We start from the raw sequence: 22,501 nt of genomic DNA, 5'->3' as shown, positions 1-22,501 counted from the left end.
GCTTTTCACTGCCCGGCAGGCGCTCACAGGGAGGACTGACATCCTCTCAGTGGAGCCCATTGTGGCTGTGAGCTGACTGGAGACAATCTTGGACTGAACGGAGTTGTTTAAATCTCTTTTAGGCCGTCATCATGCTCCAAAGAGGGCAGAACATCTGGTAATCTCAGATCTGTATGCCTGGGCCAGTAATTTCAAAAGCAGCAGGGTGTGAAGAGAAGGCTTTTGTGGTGACTGTGAATTGCTGAAAGATGTGACTCTTTTTCTCCCCTGAAGCTTATAAAGCAACCGCTCCACATTCACACGCGCTTTTTCTTTTTTCACGCCAGTTTTTTTTATTTCCCTTCGTGATGCACTGTTTGTTAAAAACAATGTCCCCAAGCCTTGACAAATGGATAAAACATTCATCACATTACTTAAACATCTCTTTATATTATACTGTGATGGAAAGAAAACCATGAAAACCTTCACTGACTGGCTGGCAGGGGAGCAATGAAGTTGAGTCTCTGTGAAAAAAAAAATGTAATGCTCAAGTTTAACAGGATTGGTTGCTGTAAGATATGCCTTAACAACCTTGGTTTACCATTCAGGACACAAAGACGGATTCTGTGTGGGAAACTGAACCCACCTTAGCATGAAAATATCGTCACATTTATCCGCAGACCGCCTGAAACCCATCCTGCTGCAGAATTTTTCCTTGATTTTCCTTTGATTTGCTGTCATCTAGCCAGAGGGTTTATAGACTATTTTTTCCCCTCTGAGCATAAACAATTTTACCTTTCTTCCACCAGAAATGTAATTAATCCATAGGTGATTTTGGGTTGTGAGAGGTGAAAACACATTAAAAACAAACTATCAAAGATCTAAACTATGCTGTGACACAATGAAAAATTGATGTCATGTTTGTCTTATGCACACACAGGTCAAAACAGGAAGTTATTATGCATAACTTTTTGATTGATTTCTTGTATTTTCAACGAGAAGAGTTCTCATCCCATATTTTTTTTTCATATTCACTGCACAATCTGGCATGCTCCAGTAGACACCACACAGTGTGAGGCCGATGATGACCATGATTAAATCCATCTCATGCAGCAGGAGGTGTATTCAGTTTAGGTGGGGGGTCGGGGTGGGGTTGGGACAAATAATGAAGAAATTAGCAGCGGCGCGGCGACCAGAGACCATCGGCAAATTGAAGCGGGGTGGGAAACAACTGCAATGGTTAATGCTGACAAAGCTTGGTGGGACTGAAGGATGCCACAGACTGATGAGAAGGGATATATGCACGCGAGGGTTATCTGTGCAACCAGAGCCTGGGATGTCCACTAGACACCAACTGTCTATTTGGACAGAAAGCGGGGCGGGGCAGGTGAACTCAAATGTGGACATTGTGGCACCACTTTTTGTTGTAATTTTTCATGCTTTTAGCATAAAAAATGTTGTGCAATAGGGTGACAGTTGTGAACAGCACAAGCAAAACACTGCAGAATTTTGTTAATCCTTCTTAGGGTTTATCTGTGTTTTCTTACATGTGTGTGTCCTTCTCTGTCTGTCTTTGCTCCTCTTTCTCTTGGTTTATTTATTTCTCGTCTTTTTGTTAATGTTTCATGTTGCTTTTACTTTGTCTTTTTCTCACCTTTGTTGTTCCTCGGTTTCAATACCTCATATATAAGCGTTTCAATCAGGGTGAGGTCTGGAACACAAACAAATCATTTGTGTGTACAAAACTCTCTTCTGGAACAAATGGTAACAATTTCAGGTGTTTTCTTTGTTCATTTATACATTATAAAAAATATATCATCAAGTTAGCTTTACTTTGCTGCATGGTTTATCTCAGTGCCTGCAATGCGCCCAGGTCCTGTGGTTGCAGAAGAAGCCTAAAACATTACTCTTCTAGCTGTTATGCTGTGTTTGGCTTTCTCCAAACATGGTGCTTGTTACGACCCGGCTCAAAGCCGCAATATAGAAAAAGAAGATGAATACCAGAGTGTTAGTGAGAAGAGGCTTTTTCTTAAAATGGAATACCAGGTTGGCTAAAATGGCTAGTGCCACCAAGGCAAAGACAAGTGAGCTCCCCGGGAAGCTTTCCTCAGGTATGCTTTTATCCACACCTGACTAATTGTGGCCAATTAGCACCAGCTGAACATACTGAGGAAATTAGGGGCTGCAGAGGGACGTAACAGTGCTGCACATCATAGTCAAACATCTTCACTTTGGTCTCATCTATCCAAAGACATTGTTCCACAGGTTTTATGGTTTGTTCAGATGAAACTTTGTAAACTTAAGCTGTGCTGTCATGTTCATTTTAGAGAGAAGAGGTTTTCTCCCGGCAACCTTTCCAAACAAGCCATACCCGTTTTTTAAGTCTTTTTCTGATTCTACTTGTACAATTGTACATTTAACACACCAACGTGAGATGAAGCTCTTGTTTTTTTGCAGTTTCTCTCCTTAAGCATTGCACTGTCTGACCTTACCTGAATCCTCCAGAAAAACAAACTGCCAAAACTCCTGCTTTTATAAAGGTGATCACACTTGCTAGCGATGCCTGGCTGCTCTTACCCTTCTAATTCCTATGGAAGCAGTGAGGTGGTACTTAATTTTTCACAGCACTGCATAGAGTCCTGTGAACACACAGATAACTATATCAGCAAGTTTCGGCACAAGATGGAAAACACGCAGCCAGTTTACATGATAATGGGCATTCCTAATTGGTCACACTGATCATTTGTTTACATGAATCATGTAAACAAGAGTAGGTCCAGTGGATCGTATGCTAAAAAAGCCAACAAAGAAAGCATTGGACAGCCTTTGGTTAGTATTTAGAGGATTGGATCAGCTCTTTTTATAGATGACATTTAGACGTTTCTGGGCCACTACACTCAGGAACTTTCAGAAGCTAAAGTGACTATTCAAATGCAACCACAGCCTCTCCCTCTTTCTTTTCTGTGGTCCCTGACTTCATTTCTCTCCTGTGATTCTTGCCTGTTTTTTATCTGTGTTCCCTTTAGTTTTTGCTCCTTTGGTTGTATTTTGGATTTATTTTTAACTTGATTTCATCCTGCTGTGTTTTTGTGTCAGCTGTCTTCATTAAAGCTCGCCATTTACCTGCCTATATTTATGCCCACTTTTGTCTAAACAAGAAACTATCTCCTTCCTTTTGTACTGCTTACATGTTTAAGTCAACATATGCAATGAAGTTGTGACAAAAGAGAAAGATATCATGTGCTAATCTCAGGTAGACATCTACATTACCTGCAGAAAGTGTGGAGACTGGGTTAAAAGACAGCAATAATCTCAGTGATGTACATTCAAAGACAGTCATACAATCTGAAAAACTCATTTCAACCTTGAGTATTCTCAATGTTGTATTGAACTTTAAAACAAACAACAACAACATATACTTACTTTCTGATGCATTCACAGCCATGATTCATGTCTGACCTTTTGTAGGTATTAGCGTGACTCTGACAATGAAAGGAGGCAAACTGTGTACATAAAATATAATATGTGGTGGTCACGCATCCTCACCAGCTGTTCAGCTTTGTATTTAGATTCATGGTCTCCTATTAAACATAATCTCCATCATATACAAGCACGCTGAGAGCATGTTATTGCAGAACCACAACACTGCACAGACATTTTGTGCTATGTTGTCATGGCGATCACAGGTGAAAACAAAGTATTTTGTGGGCGATTATATGTCTCATGCTTTCAGCTTTGAATTGTATAACGTTGTGTTCCAGCGTTGCTGAGTGAAATGGTTCAGGAGACTTCAGTGTTACTCTCGGGCACTTTGAGACTCTGCCTGCTGTGACATTTCCGTGTCAGCACAGGCGGCCGCAAAACCTTTGTGTTCAACGTTAACATATATATCGTGCTCCCTCGTTTTTCATGTTCCAGAAGGTGAAAATAGTAACGTGTGTACAGTTGCATGTGGGTTTTACTGTATGCAAAAGAAAAACTGTGGCCTGTTGCTTGATTCGAATTCGGTTTGTTTGCTGCCACACGGGCAGAAATGTATTCTGTCTGTATTAATAATGTTTTGTTATTTTGTCCGAATGTTTCAGGAATGCGGGGCACGGATATGCTGTTTATTTGGCTGTCCTCTGTAAAAGTGTGGCCTCCATGACATAAAATACTGTATATTAAACACGCACAATTAAACTTGACACTGAAGATTCAGATTGATTTTTTCTCCCCCAGAAGGGAGGTTCTGTGTAATCGGTTCCATTTGTTCGTCTGTCTGTCCATCCACAGTTTTCAAGATATCATTTTTAAACATTTGAGTGATGGTAGATATCAATAACGGTTTGAACTGAGTTAACTTAGGTGAAAATCAGGTGAAGGCTAAGCCAAATGTGAAGATCAGTAAAAATTTGGACCATCTTCAAACTTCAGACCAATATATTAGGCCTTGAGGAGCATGGCTACCTACTAGTTTGGCTAAGCATTTGACATTGACTTTCATTGTTAGCATCCTGTCACAGTTGACGCTGGCAAACCGTGGGAATGTGAGGAAGGAGGACCCAAATGCTGGACTCTTTAGTGAAGACAGTGCGTTTATTTACAGTGAGGTAAATAACAGATGCACAATAAATCCCCATTGCTCCCTAGACTCCCGTGTGTGTGTCCCACTCCGACGTCAATGCTCGTGCTCTCCACTGTCGTGTTTCTGCACACCCTGTGCGTGCTGTCCTTGTCCACGTTCCTCCTGCAGGAAAACAACAGAAGCAGCCGTCAAACACTGACCACCGGGGGCATACACGAGCCGCACTACCATACACTGACACACACTGACTTGGAGTTTAACTCAATGATCCTACGTCAGTGGGAGCTCCATCACTCTCCTAAATAGCTCCCCCGACGAGCCCTGATCAGCAGCAGGTGTGTGGCAAGGACTTCAGGTGTGGCCTCCAGTCCTCCAGCAGGGCCACGTCCACCAGGCCTGAAGGTGCCTGTAACTTGGCCAACAGAAAACAGCTGCACACACATACACACACACACCTGCCTACATACAGATGTGGACACAGAGCAGTAGCAGTGCAGAAGACACACACATCAAACAATAATAATAATAATAATAATAATAATAATAATGATAATAGTCCACACTGCTCACGGTCCCCGAGTCCCAGAGCCGGGTCCGTGACACATCCAAGGTCAAAGTTAACCTTGAAAAACACTTTCAAAAAATCATATCAAGTAAGATATCATATGAAAGGGCATGCAGAGAGCTGTGCAACACTTTATGTCTCAGTATGACTCTCTGATGTCACATTGACACCATAAAGTTTTTCAAATTAAAATGCTGCATGAATGTATCTTAAAATCTCAACTTTTTACAGCTTATAGAAGCCAAAGATTTCAACCAATTCTTCTCCAGTCATATGGGTAAAGATAATAAAATACACAACTTTGGTATATAATGCTTCATGATCATAGATCAAAGGTCACAGTCACACAAGTTGGGTAAAAGCTTTAGTTTCCAGTGTATCATCTCCAAACTTTAAAATAATATATTAGTCATTAAGAGAAAATGAGCAATTTCTCTTTAAAACAATATGTTTTCAATACAACTTTATAATGACACAAAAACATGAATATATACTACATTAGATTTCCATATTACCAGTGCTAAAATCAGCACAAAACATCAAAGCTTTAGGATAGCACTTGCACTTTGTGTTGTGCTCTCTGGGTGTTCTTGTTTTCATTTTTGGAAAAAGGCAAGAAAAACTGTCATGTTTTTTGTTTTTCACAGTCTTGGTTCTTATTTTTATGTTTTAACATCACTCGCTGTGTTTTATAGCTCTGTTTATTCCTTGCTCGTTTGTTATTGTGTCTCCCTCCCACCTTTATCTTTGAGTTTTTCGTGTTTTCCCTGGATTCACGAGTTTCATCAGATCAGCATTAAAGCATTCAGTGTTCCAGCCTCCTGTTTCTTGCATTTGGGTCCTCTGTTTAATAAAACAGCGGCTTATGAGTATATTGCATGCAGTGTCGGAAAAAGGCATTTCAGATAAAATGCATCTTCAAAAATAATGGAGACTGGGTGTTTCTTATGATCAATACACTCGAGGCATGCTGCTGCAGTACTCAGCAGCACAACTAGGATTACAAAAGGCTTTCTGAGAAATGTTTTCCCTTCAAACAGACCACAGAGCCACTTCATATGGCACATAAAATGGCTACTGGAAGCTTTCTATTCACTGGTGAAACAGGGTCCATACATTTCAATTGAAGATAGTTATTTAGTTCGGGCCCTGAAAGCATTTGAGTGACAGTCCAGGGAGAAAGCCTAGAATAAAAGCTCCAGACAGGTGATCTATGCCCGGATCGAAGTAGTCCACTTGTGATTCACCATGTACCATTATGTACTCGAGATCTCCTGATGAAGGAAACCAAACTTTTTTTGTCAAAGTTTAAATAAAAAAACGTTTAAGGGTGGATATGTAGATGGAAATAGCCACTTTTTTGTCACCCACTAGTTTATGAAACCCTGTTTTAAAGCCTCAAATATTGGAGCTGTGGAACTGGATGTGATGAGAGAGGCATCTTACTAAGAAACTCAGGCAGGGAAGCAAGCTGTCGAGGTATACTCACCCTAAAGCATACTCGGCTTCACTGTCTATAATTTACACAGTGAACATCATTTTGCATTAAATAACACTTCAAACTAGGCTGTGAACTCAGGAGAGTGTTTTACTGTGTGGTATTAAACCATTAAGGCCGCTTTTATACTGGTTTATACCCAACTTTTATGAATAGCCTATGCCAGGAGTTGGCAACCTTTCTGATGATGCCATCTAAAATTTCCTCAGAAGACCCGGCCATGCATGGTTCTTGCTCAAGTTTGTTCTCTGGTTTTCTACCAATTGTTTTACCTGATTTAGAGAAACTTGTGTTGAATGCTAAACCGTGTGGCTCTCCAAATGACGTTGTTCCTCCCCCTTTTCTCAAAAAGGTATTTCCTACCATCGGATCACACATTCTGAACATTATTAATACTAGTCTTTTGTCTGGTCAAGTACCTAAGGAGTTTAAGCATGCAGTCATACATCCTTTACTTAAGAAACCGGGCTTAGACAGTTCAGTCATGTCAAATTTTAGACCCATCTCTAAGCTTCCCTTTCTTAGTAAGATTCCGGAAAGGATTGTTTATACTCAGTTGATGGACCATGGATGATTTTTAACTGGCAGAAGGAAATTCGACCACATCACTCCGGTTTTGGCCTCTCTACATTGGCTTCCAATTGAATTTAGGATCTGTCCTTTTATTGGTTTTTAAATCTCTAAACAGTCCAGCACCTGTTTATTTGTCTGATTTGTTGAGGCCCCATGTCCCCATTCGTTCGCTTCGGTCAGCTGAGCAACTGTTGCTTTCAGTCCCAAAGTCAAACTAAGAAGAGACCGAGCGTTCTCTGTTGCAGCTCCAGTGCTTTGGAATAGCGTTCCTCTCAATATTAGACAAGCTACATCAGTGCCAGTTTTTAAGCCCAGATTAAAAACCTATTTTTGTTCCCTGGCTTTTAACTCTGTGGGTGACTGACATTTTTTTTTAATTAATTTTATTGCTATGTCTGGTTGTTGCTATTTTATTACTATATTTATATTTGCACTGTGCTGCACTTTGGTCTATGAGGTGTGTTTTTAAAGTGCTACATAATTAAATGATGATGATGATGATGATGAGGTGATCAGTCAAACAGCTCTGTTAAATTTATGGAATTCACATTGAGTATAGACAGATATTAAGAAATATAAAATTTCCACCACTGAATGGACATTAATGATTACATTCAACTGTAACTACGGCAACAAATCACATCTGTTGTCTAGAGGCACTTTACATTGGAAGGCAGAGACCCTATACTATTAGAAAATGAATCTCACCAATCAGAGAGCCCACTATGAGCAAACAATCAGCAACAGTGGGATGGAAAAACTGTTGCAACCTCTGTTGGACCCAGGAAATCTGTTGAGATGCATTAGAGGTTAGGGCAACAGATGCAAGTCTTCAGAGCAGTGACAGTGTGACTTTCTTTGTGCATACTTTAACCTGATTTAGTTTTCAGTTTTCTTACTTGTCAAAATGCATCACGAGTAAAAAACAATCCTTGAAATGGTAATGAAAGAGTATTCTCAGCAAAGTTGAATTAAACAAGTTTTATTTTGATGGAAGTTTAAGTTAAATGTTCCGATTTTTACAAATTTTTATTTGATTACATCAACGTATTTTATTACATTAAACTAATCAAATAAGGCCAATTTTGATGAAGCTCCTGACCCAGCCCAAGCTCTCTATGAAGTCGAGGAAAAACTCCCCGGGGGGCCAGAATGATGGGAAGAAACCTCGGGAAAGCCAATTCAAAGAGAAATCCCCTTTCCTGGGATGGCTGGGGGGGTTACAGGAATTTCAGGACAGCAAAATTTAGAATCGGCCAAAAAAAACAAAACAATCTTTTCCTGAAAATGAAAGACAAAAAAAGAAAGTTAGGTAATATATCACACTTATATGATAAGATATGAAGTGTGTGTCTGTGTGTGTGAGAGAGATGGGTTTATCTGAGCCAGGGGTGAAGCTGGAGGTCTCCCAGTGTTGGGCGCTTCTTCGGGACATTGGTTAAACATGCGTCCAAGAAATTCCGGCAGTCTGGAAAGAAAGAAAGAAGAGAAAAGATGAAGATGATAGTTCCAGTGATCCAAGCCATCAGTGAATCTTGAAGTTTGATGTTTTCTTACGTGAGGACAGATGCTTGTTGAATTCCAGTTCCTTTTGGAGGAACGTCTCGGTATTAAAGTCCCCCACATGAAGCGCTTCATACAGCACCACTCCCATTTGCCACACCGTGGTGGGTCCAGGCCTGTATCTTTTACGCCGGTAACATTCGGGAGGGGTGTGGATAGCTGTACCTAATAAACAGACACAATTACAATTTCTTCTAAAACAAAAGGCACAAATTGCTACATCTGTGAAGAGCAGGAGCAGAATATGTTACCATAGAAGAAGCGGAACCGCGATCGCTCCATAGCAAAGCAGCTCAGGCCAAAGTCGATGATACGAACACGAGGCACATCTGAGCCGGTCTCAATCAGAATGTTTTCACTCTTGATGTCCCGGTGAAAGATGTGTTTCTCCTCCAGGTCCTTTGCTGCATCAACCAGTTGCTTCAGAATGACCTGGAAAAGATGAAAAAGACAGTAATGAGTCAACGGGTTGATGCTTCTCTGATACTCTGTGCTTTGATTGAATGCTGTACAGTCTAAGGCTCTTCCAGTCAACTTACCTTGGCCTTTTCCTCTGGTAAACAGCCTCCATTTTCTTTTATGTAATCATACAGGTCCACAGCGGGGACAGGTCTCTCCTGCACCAGGATCAGCTCTGTGCCGAAGTCAAACCAGTCCAGCAGAGACACGGGTGCAGACGTTCCCACTGATCCATCTGCTTCAGCTGCAAGCTTCAGCATAATGGCCACTTCCATCGAGACCTGCTTCCCGTTCTTATCCTGATATATTACAACAAAGTGGATGATGAGGAACAGACGTGTCACAGGTGAACGCTGCACTCAATCCAGGAATGTAAAAACAGTTCAAGTGTTGCACACTTACCGTCACTTGGATGGGGATTTTGTCCTTGGGAATGTGTTTGATGGCTACCTAAAAGACACAGAGCATTGGTGAGCATTTCCTCAGTATGACATCATTAAAGGTGTAAAACAGCACACGTCTCAGCTGACGATATTATCCGTTATCTGTGTTACTGCCTGTCTTACTCCCACCATCTGAAGACTTACTGGGAAATGATCTGTTATCCTGTAGCCAGCAAACACTACTCCACAGCCGCCTTTTCCTAGATGGTGCTCCTGCACATATCTGCCTTGGAATTCCCCTGAAAAGACACAAATGTTGTTTTACTACAGCTGTGACACAAATTACTCTCTGCTGTACCCTAAATGTTCATTTTGCTCTTCACCCGAGTATAAAAGCCAAGCTGCTCGCTACTTACGTTGCTGGTCGGCTGCTGTATTTTGGACGACGTTTTTGGTTTTGTCCTTTTTCTTTTTCTTGGGTGACTCTTTGCTGTGTCCCGCAGACTTCCTTCTGCCATTTTTTGTGCACCCCTTTGTGTTTGGACTGCAGTCTGGAGATGTGGAAAACACCAAAAGAACATCAGCTTATTAGATCATACACACAAATATCTCCAAAACACTAATATCTTAAACCGAGCAACCAGCTGTGCACTTAATCTACCCCTCACTCAATTAATTAGCCTACCTTTACCAGCGTCCACGGAGGAAGACGCTTGCTCCTTGTCACCGCTCGTAGGCTCAGCAAGTTTAATCTTCTTTGGTGGACTGGTTGTGCCTGCTCCATCTTGCTGGGCCTTACGCTTCACTCCTTTGGCCTGATGTGTATCTGTGCTGGTGGAAGGAGCAGCCTGCTCAGTGACCCTCCTTCTTTTTTCGGAGGTCTTCTTTTCAGGACTGGCCTTTCTTTTAGCCATCCTGCTCTTAGAGTCTATAAACAACAACAACACAGTAGTGAAAAAGAGTGCTCGACATCAGGACTGGAAGGATTTTGATGGCTTTTTAAGGAGTATTGGTTAAATTATAATAACAAGTTTATCCTTTTGATAAAAAAACAGAGCAACACGAGTCCATAGTAGGTCTACTAAGTCTTAGATCTTCATGACACTTGTTGATCTGTTTTTACTGCTGAGTCCAAGAATAAACTGGTCACAATATTTTACCAAAAGACAAAGTGCCCCAGTAACCTTTCTTTGATTAGACATGTTGTAATTGTGCTATTTTCAGTCAAACATAGGATTCAAATGTTTCATTTTATACACAGAGTGTCAACATTTTTAGAAATGTAGATTCTGTTATTTGGGGGATTTTACCCAGATTTGATGTATTTGTTTACTTACCTTGATCTCCTGGATCTTTCTTATCTCCTGCATTTGTATTTTTTCTTGTTTCCTTTTTCATGTTAATTTTTGAGACCTTTTAAAATGAAAATGTCACCGTAATGAGGGAATATCTCTTCAAATGTGTGTGTGCTTGTCTTTTCTAAGCTGTTTAAGCAAGTTCCGTAAGTGAGCTTTCAAAATAAACTCAGGAGACTATGGCAACAGAACCTTGCCTTTGAGTGACATCACTGACTGCCAGTAAAAGTGTTCCTAAGTAGTTTAAACAAAAACACTGTGGCAGACAGAGCCATAATAATTCATATAATTCAATAAGAAGTCGATATATCTACCATAAATTTTGTTTTTTAAATTGTGCATTTATTCTTTATATAGTGTAACTACTAGACCTTATTTCTCTTTTTAAATCTAGAGGCAACCACGTTTTTGAGGTTGTATCACCTTTCCATTTTACTATTAAAGTACCTTAATTCATGTGTACTTTTTAATTTTTCTAAAATAAAAACATCATAGTTACCCAACACCCAGTTGTTGTGTGAATAGCTATGGTTAAGTAGCTATTGGTGTTAATTTACTGATTAACTTATAAAACACATGCTCAACTTACTGAAAAAGTCCCACAGTGGCTTCCATCCTTATGTTGGTTTGTCCAGTTTACGGCAGAACACATCAAACTTGGGGTCCATGTCAGCCATACTTGCAGCTGTATATTTAAGTGAAGAAATACAAAGCAATTTGGCACTTGAAGTTCCTTTTTTGTGGAGGATTTATTTGTTTTTGAGTCCAATGTTAAAATACGTTCTTGAAAAAGCAAAAAAAAATATTTAATATGAAGGTCTAACCCAGGGGTCGGCAACCTTTCTGATGACGCCATCTAAAATTTCCTCAGAAGTCAATGTGCCATATGATTGCATTCGCAATAAATGTAATAACGCTCCATATCAGCACTTACACACTATATAGAAAAACTTTATAGAATTATCTTTGTTCGCAGATGTTGGCATAGTGCAGATCAGCTATTTTGAAACAAAAAAGACACTTTTTATCAATAACAAGAACTCCGTAACAGCAAATGAACTGTGCAACAGAAAATGCAAATGCTATTTATGGTCTCCTCAAAACAATGAAAAGAAAAATAAACTGGGCCAATATGGCATGTTTGTTAATACAGGGATACACATGTTAATGTGATCTCTGGTCTCCCACTCAGAGACTCAGGTCTCCGAGTGTCCAGCATTCAAATGGCTACCTGAGGACACTTTTCGTGTGAGAGAAAATCTGCTCACACACATATGTAGAGCCAAATACTGTCAATAAGGCCTCTGCAATGTTCTGAAGACAGTTAAACATGACAGGTAGTGATGTCCAGCAGGTGAAAATGCAAGCTCCATGAACACGCACAGCTGTGGATTCCAGCTGTTTTATTTGTTTTGACTTTGACCTAATACTTCATCCATTCGTTCGTTCATTCATTTGTTGCGTGAATCTCTAATAAAAGTGAATAGCAGGGTCAGGGTTTTCTGTTATCCTTGTATACAGACTCTACTGCAGTTTGATGCGCTGCTCACTCAGATATAAGACTATACATGTTCAGTCATTACGCTGACACCAGGAGCGTAATGGCCCTTGTTGTCATTACGCTTTTCCTTAATTTAGGGGGAAAAAACCCCTATAACTACAGATTACAGCAACCAATATGTAAATTATTCAAATGCATTTATTTATTTTTAATATTGATTCCATCTATTAATTTTGCGCACTCAGCCAATAGGCATCAGTATAAATAACAAAAATATCTTAAGAAGTTTCTTATGCTTCCACAAACTGTCACAAAAATGTCACCAAATTTTAATTTGCTCTTATATTTATCAGTGAAAACAACAGAAAAAAATCCAATGATCAATTTGTAGCACAATGTGAGTAAGAATGCAAACATACTTTTGGATCTGAGACAGGCTCAAACATAATGGAGGTCATTAAACATGTAAACCAAGAAAAAGTACAATTACATCACTGATCACAAAATATAAGGAGCCACCAACACACTGTAGAAAAGTTCTCTTCATCCTCTCAAAAAACAAAAAAAACAAAACCCAGATGAGCCCATCCGTCTACTCGTTTAAATGACAAAAGTAAAACACTTTAAAAAAATTACACTGAGCACACTAGATCTAAAGATGAGACCTGTTGCCATCCTTGTGTAATTTGGCATACTTGAACCTTTTTCCATCTCCGGTCTTCACAGCCACCCTTCCACTTAGACCATTTCTGATGAGGCATCAGTGAGCAGATCAGCTGAAGGGCCAGATGAATCTCTCAGGTTTGGTGTCAGCTCTTTTCTTCCATTTCCTTGAACTTCCTCAATTCTTTTCATTGTGAGATGGACAGAATCAACTATCTGAGGCATGCTGAGATATGTTAGCATCAGGTTAATTTTCAGTTTACTGAGGTACTTGGGAATTACCTAAATACGATTGTCTTTTAAACTGTGTTACCGTTGGCATTTTTCATAGATTCAACCAAAAAAAAAAGGAAAAAAGGAAACAAATGATGTGTTTTCATGACAGGATGCTAGTAACAAAGTGCCAAAGATACAATTTAAAAATGGGTCTTTGCTAAGTTGTCTGAGTGTAGACAAAACACTGGTTTATCCCTTGAATCCTTGAATTAGCTGCCTTTAAATTACTCATAGGTCAATGTTAAGTGACTTATGAGTGACCTAAAAGAAACATTTCTCTGAAAATGGACTGGACTGAAAATGAGTGAAAAGTCACCCAATGTCAAAAGAAAAACAAAAGAAAGCCAAGAAATCTATTAGTTAACACAACGGTCTATGCCCTGATACACTGGATTATAGCATTAGTGAGAGGTACTGGTTACTCCCATCTCATCCGTGCTTTGGTATCTGATAGTCTGGTGTTATATTTTGCACTGCAAAGAGAAAAGGTAATTAAAACTGACCATGGACCAGCTGTGCCACTAGCGAGTAGATTCACAGTACACTTCTATTTTTTAAGCCAACCAGAATAGGTCAAGGTCGGCTGTGCAGCAGGCAAGAACTGGACCTAAAACGCCAGACTTGGGAAACAATAGGTAAACTTAAAAGCAGCTTTTACCAAAGCACAAAATAATAACAGCTCAACTAATTCTCATTCACACAATGAGGGACACAACCATGAGGGAGAACAAGACAAAGAGCAGATTGAGACTAAGACAATATGTCCACACAGGATGAGGAGGAAAATACTAAAGGTGAGCAGATCCACCCAGATATTGACAGTATTGATACCAACGCTGGAAAGGGTATCAGACCGAGAGTATCGTGATAGGATCGATCCTTTGTTTCTGTCTTCTAAGTTCAGCATGTAGCCCACTTAATGTCTTCAATGACATTGAAATGAATAGATATACCTCAGACATGCACTATGAAAAATATCTGAACCTTTTTGTGTTGAATGTCACATCTATTTTATTTATATCCCATAGAACTTTTAAACAACAGAAGTTGACCCAAAGTGCTTTAGAAACAGGCACATTTACATTTCATGTTAAAAAAAAAAACAACATAGTTTCAAATACATGAAAAGCTGAATGGTGTGTTTTGTTGTGTTAACTAATTATTGTGGAAATTAAAAATCACAGTGATTTAGTGGTTGTTAAAATTTAGAATTCAATGCAAATTCATGATGATTCATCTCATAAATAATTACACACTGCTCTTTGATACATAAGCTGATTATTAAAAGTTAAAAGTATCAGTATCAGTAATGGTATTGGAAATACTAGCCGTTTTATTTTATTTTGGTAGTCGATTAATACCAAAATTTAAAGTATCGCACACCACCTCTAAATATAAAGCACAAGAGGCCACCAGACGAAAACAACTACCAGTGAGACCAAGCCTCAGACATAATAACTTGACACAGAGACTGAAAACACAAGACAAGACTGAACGAACAGAATGGGAATGCAACAAAAACCATCAAGGAGCTAAAGGCACAGATACAGGCAATTGATGTAAGTGAAGTTGCCCCCCCCACACCCTCTTCAAATCAAACAAAATTGATGTCAAATGTGTTGAAACTTTTATTAATATCTTTAAGACAAAATCACCACAAATGAACATTTTTGCAGCACAAACATAGCACAAAGGTTTGACATCAATTTTGTTTGATTTGAAGAAAGTTGGGGGGTAACTTCACTCAGGGACCATGGCCACACAAAAACATACGGTGGGCGGCGTTGGATGTAACGTTTTCCAAAGTAACATGCTACTGTAATCACATTACATTTTTCAATAATGTGGTAATGTAACAAATGATGTTTTTCAAAGGTTTTTCAAGTATCTTCATGGCAGGTGAATAGAAGGAAAAGAAACATTTGCCCTTTTACTTTTGCTCACTTACACTACAATCAGCTGATGTGAGTCATGTGCAGGAAGGAGGAAAATAGTGGAGAAATCTTGAAACTTGACGTGTCATCATATTATGAACTGGACTCTGGCCTTTTGTTCTGACCTCAGCTCTTTTGGTCCACTTTGGAAAAGGACACCGGGTAATGTGTATCCACCTGCAGAGTACTTATTTTAGTCCGTGCTAAAAACAAGTACTCTGCTAAGCTCATCACTGGCATGCTCGAAAATCTGCCCTCACACAGCTGCCTCTGAACACACATAGCTATTATGTGTGTTCCCACAGATCTATCTCCACTCATCTATCATACAGTCCTCCCGTACAGGTTTTTTAAAATGGCTCATTTTAAAGGCTGGTGGTGGCAATGTGTTTAAGATACATGCAGATACAGCATCTAATAAAGGACTACAGTTCACCTCAAATGTGTCTCAGTCAGTTGGTCCTCTGGTTACTGCCCACAGACACAGCAGTGTCTCTTTCTCGCTCTGGAGTGCATGTAATGGCTACTTAATTGCAGAACTGAGGACTGATGCCCTGATCTCAAACTGAGTCTTCCTACCTATCTGTAATCAGTAGAGGTGCGTTGACAATAAAAATATGTGGACGCAGAATTTTATAGTCAACGCGTTATATCACTAATATCACCTAAATGTTTTTGTAACTGCAACACCCTACAGGAAGTCGTCTTGATGCATGCTCAATCATCCAGGTAAGTAAATCTCCAAAAAACTTTTGGAAACCCTACAGGAAGCCATGGGGGCAGTATCGCTTATATCTTCTTCCAAGACTGCACTCAGTACTAACGAAGAAGAACATAGTGCGTACTGCAAAACAGGAGGATGGAAGACAATGGAAACTAATTTTGAAAAATATGAAAGCATTTCATAGTTAAATGCAGATGGTGCATTCCTTCTATGACAGCACTGGTGCAGTGCACGAGTATTTAAAACACAGTTTTAACAAAAAGAGATTTCAGTTTTTTCCTCAAAAAGTGATTGTGGGAATGTAAACTGTTATAAATGACTTGTTGACCTAACAAATGTCAATAATAGATCAGTCATATCTCTAACAAAGAATATCAAGTAATTTAGAGCACAAGAAAGAAAGAGAAAGAAAGAGCACAAATAGCTGCTGCAATCAGTTTTTGGTAAAGTTAATTTTATGTACCCTTTATCTGGGTGAAAAATGTCAGTGACATTAAAATGTGTTTTTCAAGAGAGATCTAGCCAAGAGGGCAGCAGAAAATGTAACGAATATAACATCACAGTTCTATAAACTTACTTGAAGTGATCAAAAAGTACTGGATTGAGGACAATGTTGGTACAAAATACGCAGGGTCATAAAGATACTTTAAAAACAGGTAATTTCTTTATTTTATATATCACATCTTCATAAATCCTATTCACAACAGTCTATTAACTAATATAAGTAACAATATAGATGTAAAAAAAAACTGGATCCGTGACGTCAACAATGAATGGGTCAGGTTTAGAGAGTTTAGTTAGTGTGTTGGGTTAATACCTTGTACCAAAATATTCATGTTTGTAAAGTAATTTATACGTTAGCTTATCTGTCGGAAACTTCTCAGGTTGATACTTGCTTAGTGAACACCATTTCAGTTTAGCTGTGTGGCAGGCAGGATGTAGGACCCAAGTGCAGGACTCACAAATGAAGGAGTAAATCCAAAATGGCAGCTGGAAAACTTCATATCCAAATATAAAGCAAAACTAGAAACAAGAAACTCAAACTAAAACACTAGAAAATAAACCAGGAACTGAAAACTAGGAGTTGACTTGGAACATGGAGGGAACTACCAAAGTAAAACAGGAAGTGCAATTGACAAAAACGCAGACTGGAATCTGAGACGTGGAAACATGACAGACCTGGGAACAGAGGAAACATGAAGCACAGAGACAAAAGTGACTAGACGTGGAACACCGTGAAGGCACAGAAACAGAACAGAAAACCTAGAGACCAGAACTATAATGACAATACAAACAGAAAACCATAATCCAAAAAGTATAACTTAACTCAAAAAACACAAACACTGGGTCACCAGAACCAGTGCTGTGACAAATGCAATAATAAACCATTAAACTGGAGTAGCTACACTTTCTTCTTGTTTTTCCCTCAAATTAATATTAGTGTTTATTCTGAAACCTCTTCCACCTTACGTTAGTCAGTTAATCTACCGGGATTCCAGATGCTGCGAGCGGACAGGACGAGAGAGAGCGGTAAGAGGAAAGGAGGGGGACTGACAGTGTTTGTGAATGACAGATGGTGTAACCCTGGGCACATCACTGTGAAAGAACAACTCTGCAGCAGAGACATTGAGCTGTTAGCCGTTAGCATGCGTCCATACTACCTGCCCCGGGAATTCTCGCATGTTATCGCGATAACAGCGTATGTCCCCCTCGCCAACGCGGATGCAGCCTGTGACACTCTCCACTCTGTGGTCAGCAGACTGCAAACACAATCTCCGAGAGCCCTCTTCATAATATCAGGGGACTTCAATCATGCCTCACTGAACTCCACACTGCCCACCTTCACCCAGTATGTGACCTGCCCAACCAGAGACAATAAAACACTGGACTTACTGTATGCCAATGCTGAAGAGGCATACAGTTCATCACCTCTCCCTCCCCTGGGCAGATCTGATCACAACCTGGTGCACCTTGTCCCTGTGTATGAGCCCTTAGTGCGCAGGGAGCCACCAGCCACCCGCACCGTGCAGAGATGGTCGGAGGAGAGCAAGGAGGCTCTTAAGGATTGTTTTGAGTCGACTGTGTGGGAGGTGATCTGTGACGACCACGGAGAGGACATCGACAGCCTTACTACATGCATTACTGACTATATTAATTTCTGTGTGGATAACACCGTACCTACCAGGACTCTACGGTGTTTCTCCAACAACAAACCTTGGATTACCCCAGAAATTAAAGCCGTCCTCAAGCAGAAGAGGAGGGCCTTCAAATCCAGAGACAAAGTGGAGTTGAAAAGGGTGCAGAGAGAGTTGAGGGGACTGATAAGAAATGGGAAGGACAGCTACAGGCAGAAGATGGAGAACCAGCTTCAGCAAAATAACGTTGGTGAAGTCTGGAGAGGCCTCAGAACCATCTCAGGCCACAAACATCAGAACTCTCTGCCTGGGAGGGATGTGAGGTGGGCAAATGAACTGAATCATTTCTTCAACAGATTTGATTCAGCCATGAGGCAGTCTCCAACATCGGCTGCAGACTTACCCACCCCACTGCTGCTGTTCCACCTCTGACACCTCAGACACTTCACACCTCCTCTATTCACCCTGCTCACTCCTCCCACCCCCAACAACAGCATCCAATACACACTCAACACAAGGCTCCAGCCTGTCTCTCTCAACCACCCAGGTTCGGAGGGAACTGAGGAGGATTAACGCCAAGAAGGCAGCGGGTCCAGATGGCATCAGCTCGAGGGTCGTCAGGTCCTCGCGGACCAACTGTGTGGGGTGATGGAGCACCTCTTCAACCTGAGCCTGAGGCTGGGAAGAGTCCCACAGCTCTGGAAAACTTCCTGTGTTGTTCCAGTGCCAAAGACTTCACGCCCAAGGACCTCAACAGCTACAGGCCGGTGGCTCTGACATCCCACCTGATGAAGACCCTGGGCGGCTGGTCCTGGCTCAGCTTCGGCGCCTTGTGAGCTCATCACTGGACCCACTTCAGTTTGCCTACCAGCCTGGCATTGGAGCGGATGATGCCGTCATTCATCTCCTACATCGTTCCCTCGCTCACCTGGAGACCGCTGGGAGCACTGTGAGAATCACGTTCTTTGATTTCTCCAGTGCCTTTAACACCATTCTTCCCTCGGTTCTGAAGGACAAGCTGGAGAACTCTGGAGTGGACCATCACCTCACTACCTGGATTTTGGACTACCTCACCGACCGACCACAGTATGTGAGGACTCAGGGCTGTGTGTCGGACAGGGTCGCTCTGCAGTCACGGGGGCCCCACAGGGAACGGTTCTGGCTCCATTCCTCTTCACCATCTACACTGCAGACTTCTCCCACAACTCCACCCAGTGCTTCCTGCAGAAGTTCTCTGATGACTCTGCAATAGTCGGCCTCATCACTGATGGGGACGACAAGGAGTACAGAGGACTGACTCAAGACTTTGTGGACTGGTGCCAGCTGAACTACCTCCAGATCAATGCCAGTAAAACCAAGGAGCTGGTGGTAGACTTCGCAGGCACAAACATCCTCCACTGCAACCACTGAACATCCAAGGTATGGACATCGAGGCTGTGGACAGCTACAGGTACCTTGGTGTTCATCTGAACAACAAACTGGACTGGACTCATAACTCAGACGCCCTCTACAGGAAAGGGCAGAGCAGGCTGTACCTGCTGCGGAGACTCAGGTCGTTTGGAGTGGAGGGCCCACTCCTGAAGACCTTCTATGACTCTGTGGTGGCCTCAGCCATTTTTTATGGTGTGGTCTGCTGGGGAGGCAGCATCTCTGCTGGGGACAGGAAGAGACTGAACAGGCTGATCCGAAGGGCCAGCTCTGTTCTGGGAGGCCCTCTGGACCCAGTGGAGGTGGTGAGTGACAGGAGAATGGTGGCTAAGCTGTCATCCCTGATGGACAACATCTCCCACCCCATGCATGAGACTGTGACGGCACTGAGCAGCTCCTTCAGTGGGAGACTGCGGCACCACGGTGTGGGACGGAGAGATTTCGCAGGTCTTTCCTCCCACTGCTGTCAGACTCTACAATAAAGACTTTTGCAGCTGATCAAACACACAAACCCACACATGTGCAATAAGACTGCTATATGTGCAATTCTTCTTCTGACGAAGTTGTGTTTTTGTATTTTCCTACTCAGTTGTATATAGTATTTGTATTTCTATTTTATTCTATTGTATATATTATTCTATTCTATTTTATTCTATTGTACATAGTATTTTATTTTATTTTATTTTATTTTATTGCATTCCAGTGTTTTCTAATTTCTGCTACATAACTTTGCACTTTTGCTGTAACAAAACAAATTTCCCACCTGTGGGACTAATAAAGGCCATCTTATCTTAATCGGTGGGTTGGACCATATCAATAATTAATTATATACATAGTCAGTTAAAACAATTTAATTGGCACTGAAATCTACACCATCTGAGAAACTATGACAACAAAATTTTTTATTAGTAACATTTTTTTCTAATTCAGTTTGTGTTTTAATAGTATTAATCAAAGGCGTATAGATGAGTTTGTCCTGAAAAGAGGCTCATGCACCTCTCAAATGACTGAAGTCATGACAGAGAGCATCTTTATCATGGTTATCAGCAGCTGGGAACATCTCAAAGATAAGAGCAAGCCTCACTCCAGAGCAATCGTGAATTCATGAACTGATTCATCTGTTAACTTTGGAAACTTGTTATTTTGGACTGGAAAATAAAATCTTTTTGATTTAATTTGAAGCTTTATTTGAACTTGAAGCCATTTTTAGTTTCCTATTTGCACATTATTATTTTGTTTAAATATTACTAGCACATTAATATGTATTACTTAATATTTTTATTTATTTCATCTTTATTCTGATGGTCCGATTGAGTAACGTTAAAAATACCTTTGATTATTTTCAATTTCACATGTTTCTTGGGTCATTATTTTAATTTGCAGTTAGACCAGACAACAGGGTGACATTTACAGGTTGGGTTTACTCCAATCACATTACTTTAAATTTTTCTTCAGCTTAATATTGCAATGCATCCCTGAATAAAATGAACACATTACAGATAAAAAATATGCTGTTATTTGTGTGACAAAGTCAGTGTTAGGGTCGTTGAAAAAAAAAAAAGCCATTTGAAAGTTACGCGGTAGGTTACTCAATTACTTTCTGGACAAAGTAATTTGTTACACTACTTGTTACATTACTTTCTTGTTACTCAACAAAATGGCCCGAGACGCATTGTCACATAATCATCAGGTAACAATAAAAACCTGAGGCTACAGGAAGTCCTGGACTCAGGTAAATGCTGGAAAACCAACTGGGCAGATTCAACACATAATTATTACTGTGAACAGGTAAACATTCAAACATGTAAAAATCAAAACATTTAAACATTAAATATAAATGAAATATGGATTTACTTTAAAGTTGTGTCAGCAGTGTAATGCAGCCATTTCTGTCCTGGGCACAGTTTGCACTTTACCATTACACGCTTGTCTTTTTTGCAATAAAAATAAAAGTAATCTTCACATCTCCACTCCAGCATTTTCCTCTTCCAGCACACAAACAGAAATCAGCTGACTGTAGCACAACTGCACAGGAAGAAATAAACTTTGTTTGAATTTTTAAAAGATTTTTCTGTTCAGCTTGCAGATAACTTCAGAACCTTTGTAACACAAGTAACAACATATCTGTAGCTGTAATATGATTACTGAACTAACAGTAATGCATTACATTATAGCATTACAGTAACTCGTTACTTTGGAACACGTTACACGTAACACTAATGACAATGAGAGTGCATCAGAGACCATGTGAAAGAGTAACGTAACGAGTAGTGTAACAAATTTAATTCTCCTGGGAGTATTTGAGTAACAAAATGCATTACTTTTAAAAATGGTAACAATTAATGTATACTGCATTTCTTATTTTGAGTAACAGCACTAATTCTGATCACTCGGTGAGCAAAACAATTTTATTTCCATTTGTTTGCCATGTAATCCTGTGGTTTGAACAGGAAAACACATTCTAGAAAACTGGTTGTATGGTGGTAATAACATTTTGCTTGTCAAAACCAAGAACCGCTGAAACCACGAGCTGCTGCTGGTGCTTTATATCAGCCAGTAGTACTAACTTGTGTTTGTCCTCATTTCACAAATGACATCATTAAATGAACGACATTTGACTAGTGTAGTCTGTCATTGTTGCTGTTACACATGGCACTATAGACTTACCAGGAAAGTGAAGACATACACACGTAATGATGTGGTTCAGTGTTTCCAAACCAATTCTTAGGTTTTTCACAAGCCCAGTACATGATTCTGGAAAAAGAGTAAGAGCTTGTAATCCATCAAAGGTCACTTTAAACCACGGTGTCAGCACAGAGCCATTTGCAGAACATGAATGTTGGAGGAGTTGCGTATTAATGGAAGGACGATGGGACAGAAGCACACTCTGCACTCAGC

At 40.4% G+C, this 22,501-nt stretch overlaps 2 protein-coding genes across 2 annotated transcripts in view; one reads left to right on the top strand and one right to left on the bottom strand.

Annotated features, from left to right (window-relative positions):
• The window catches only part of gpr83 (G protein-coupled receptor 83), a 30,691-nt gene extending 30,615 nt beyond the window's left edge, over nt 1-76 (top strand). Inside the window, exon 5 of the mRNA XM_031750992.2 lies at nt 7-76. Within this exon, the coding sequence (XP_031606852.2) occupies nt 7-76 (70 nt within the window). The remainder of the gene's footprint in view (nt 1-6) is intronic.
• An 8,103-nt stretch (nt 77-8,179) lies between these two features.
• Nucleotides 8,180-11,118, bottom strand: LOC116329062 (serine/threonine-protein kinase pim-1-like). The gene is made up of 9 exons (XM_031750991.2): nt 10,925-11,118; nt 10,273-10,515; nt 10,004-10,138; nt 9,792-9,886; nt 9,607-9,654; nt 9,285-9,503; nt 8,997-9,177; nt 8,740-8,910; nt 8,180-8,650 (listed from the first exon to the last, which is right to left on the bottom strand). The coding sequence occupies exons 1-9, from the start codon at nt 10,983-10,985 to the stop codon at nt 8,559-8,561; spliced, it is 1,245 nt and encodes a 414-aa protein (XP_031606851.1). The 5' UTR covers nt 10,986-11,118; the 3' UTR covers nt 8,180-8,558.
• Nucleotides 11,119-22,501: the final 11,383 nt, after the last annotated feature.

The sequence above is a fragment of the Oreochromis aureus genome, linkage group 6 (assembly GCF_013358895.1).
Source record: "Oreochromis aureus strain Israel breed Guangdong linkage group 6, ZZ_aureus, whole genome shotgun sequence".
Classification (NCBI taxonomy): Eukaryota; Metazoa; Chordata; class Actinopteri; order Cichliformes; family Cichlidae; genus Oreochromis; species Oreochromis aureus.
The sequence above is the reverse complement of the archived record's forward strand: the minus strand, read 5'-3'. Positions and strand labels throughout refer to the sequence as shown.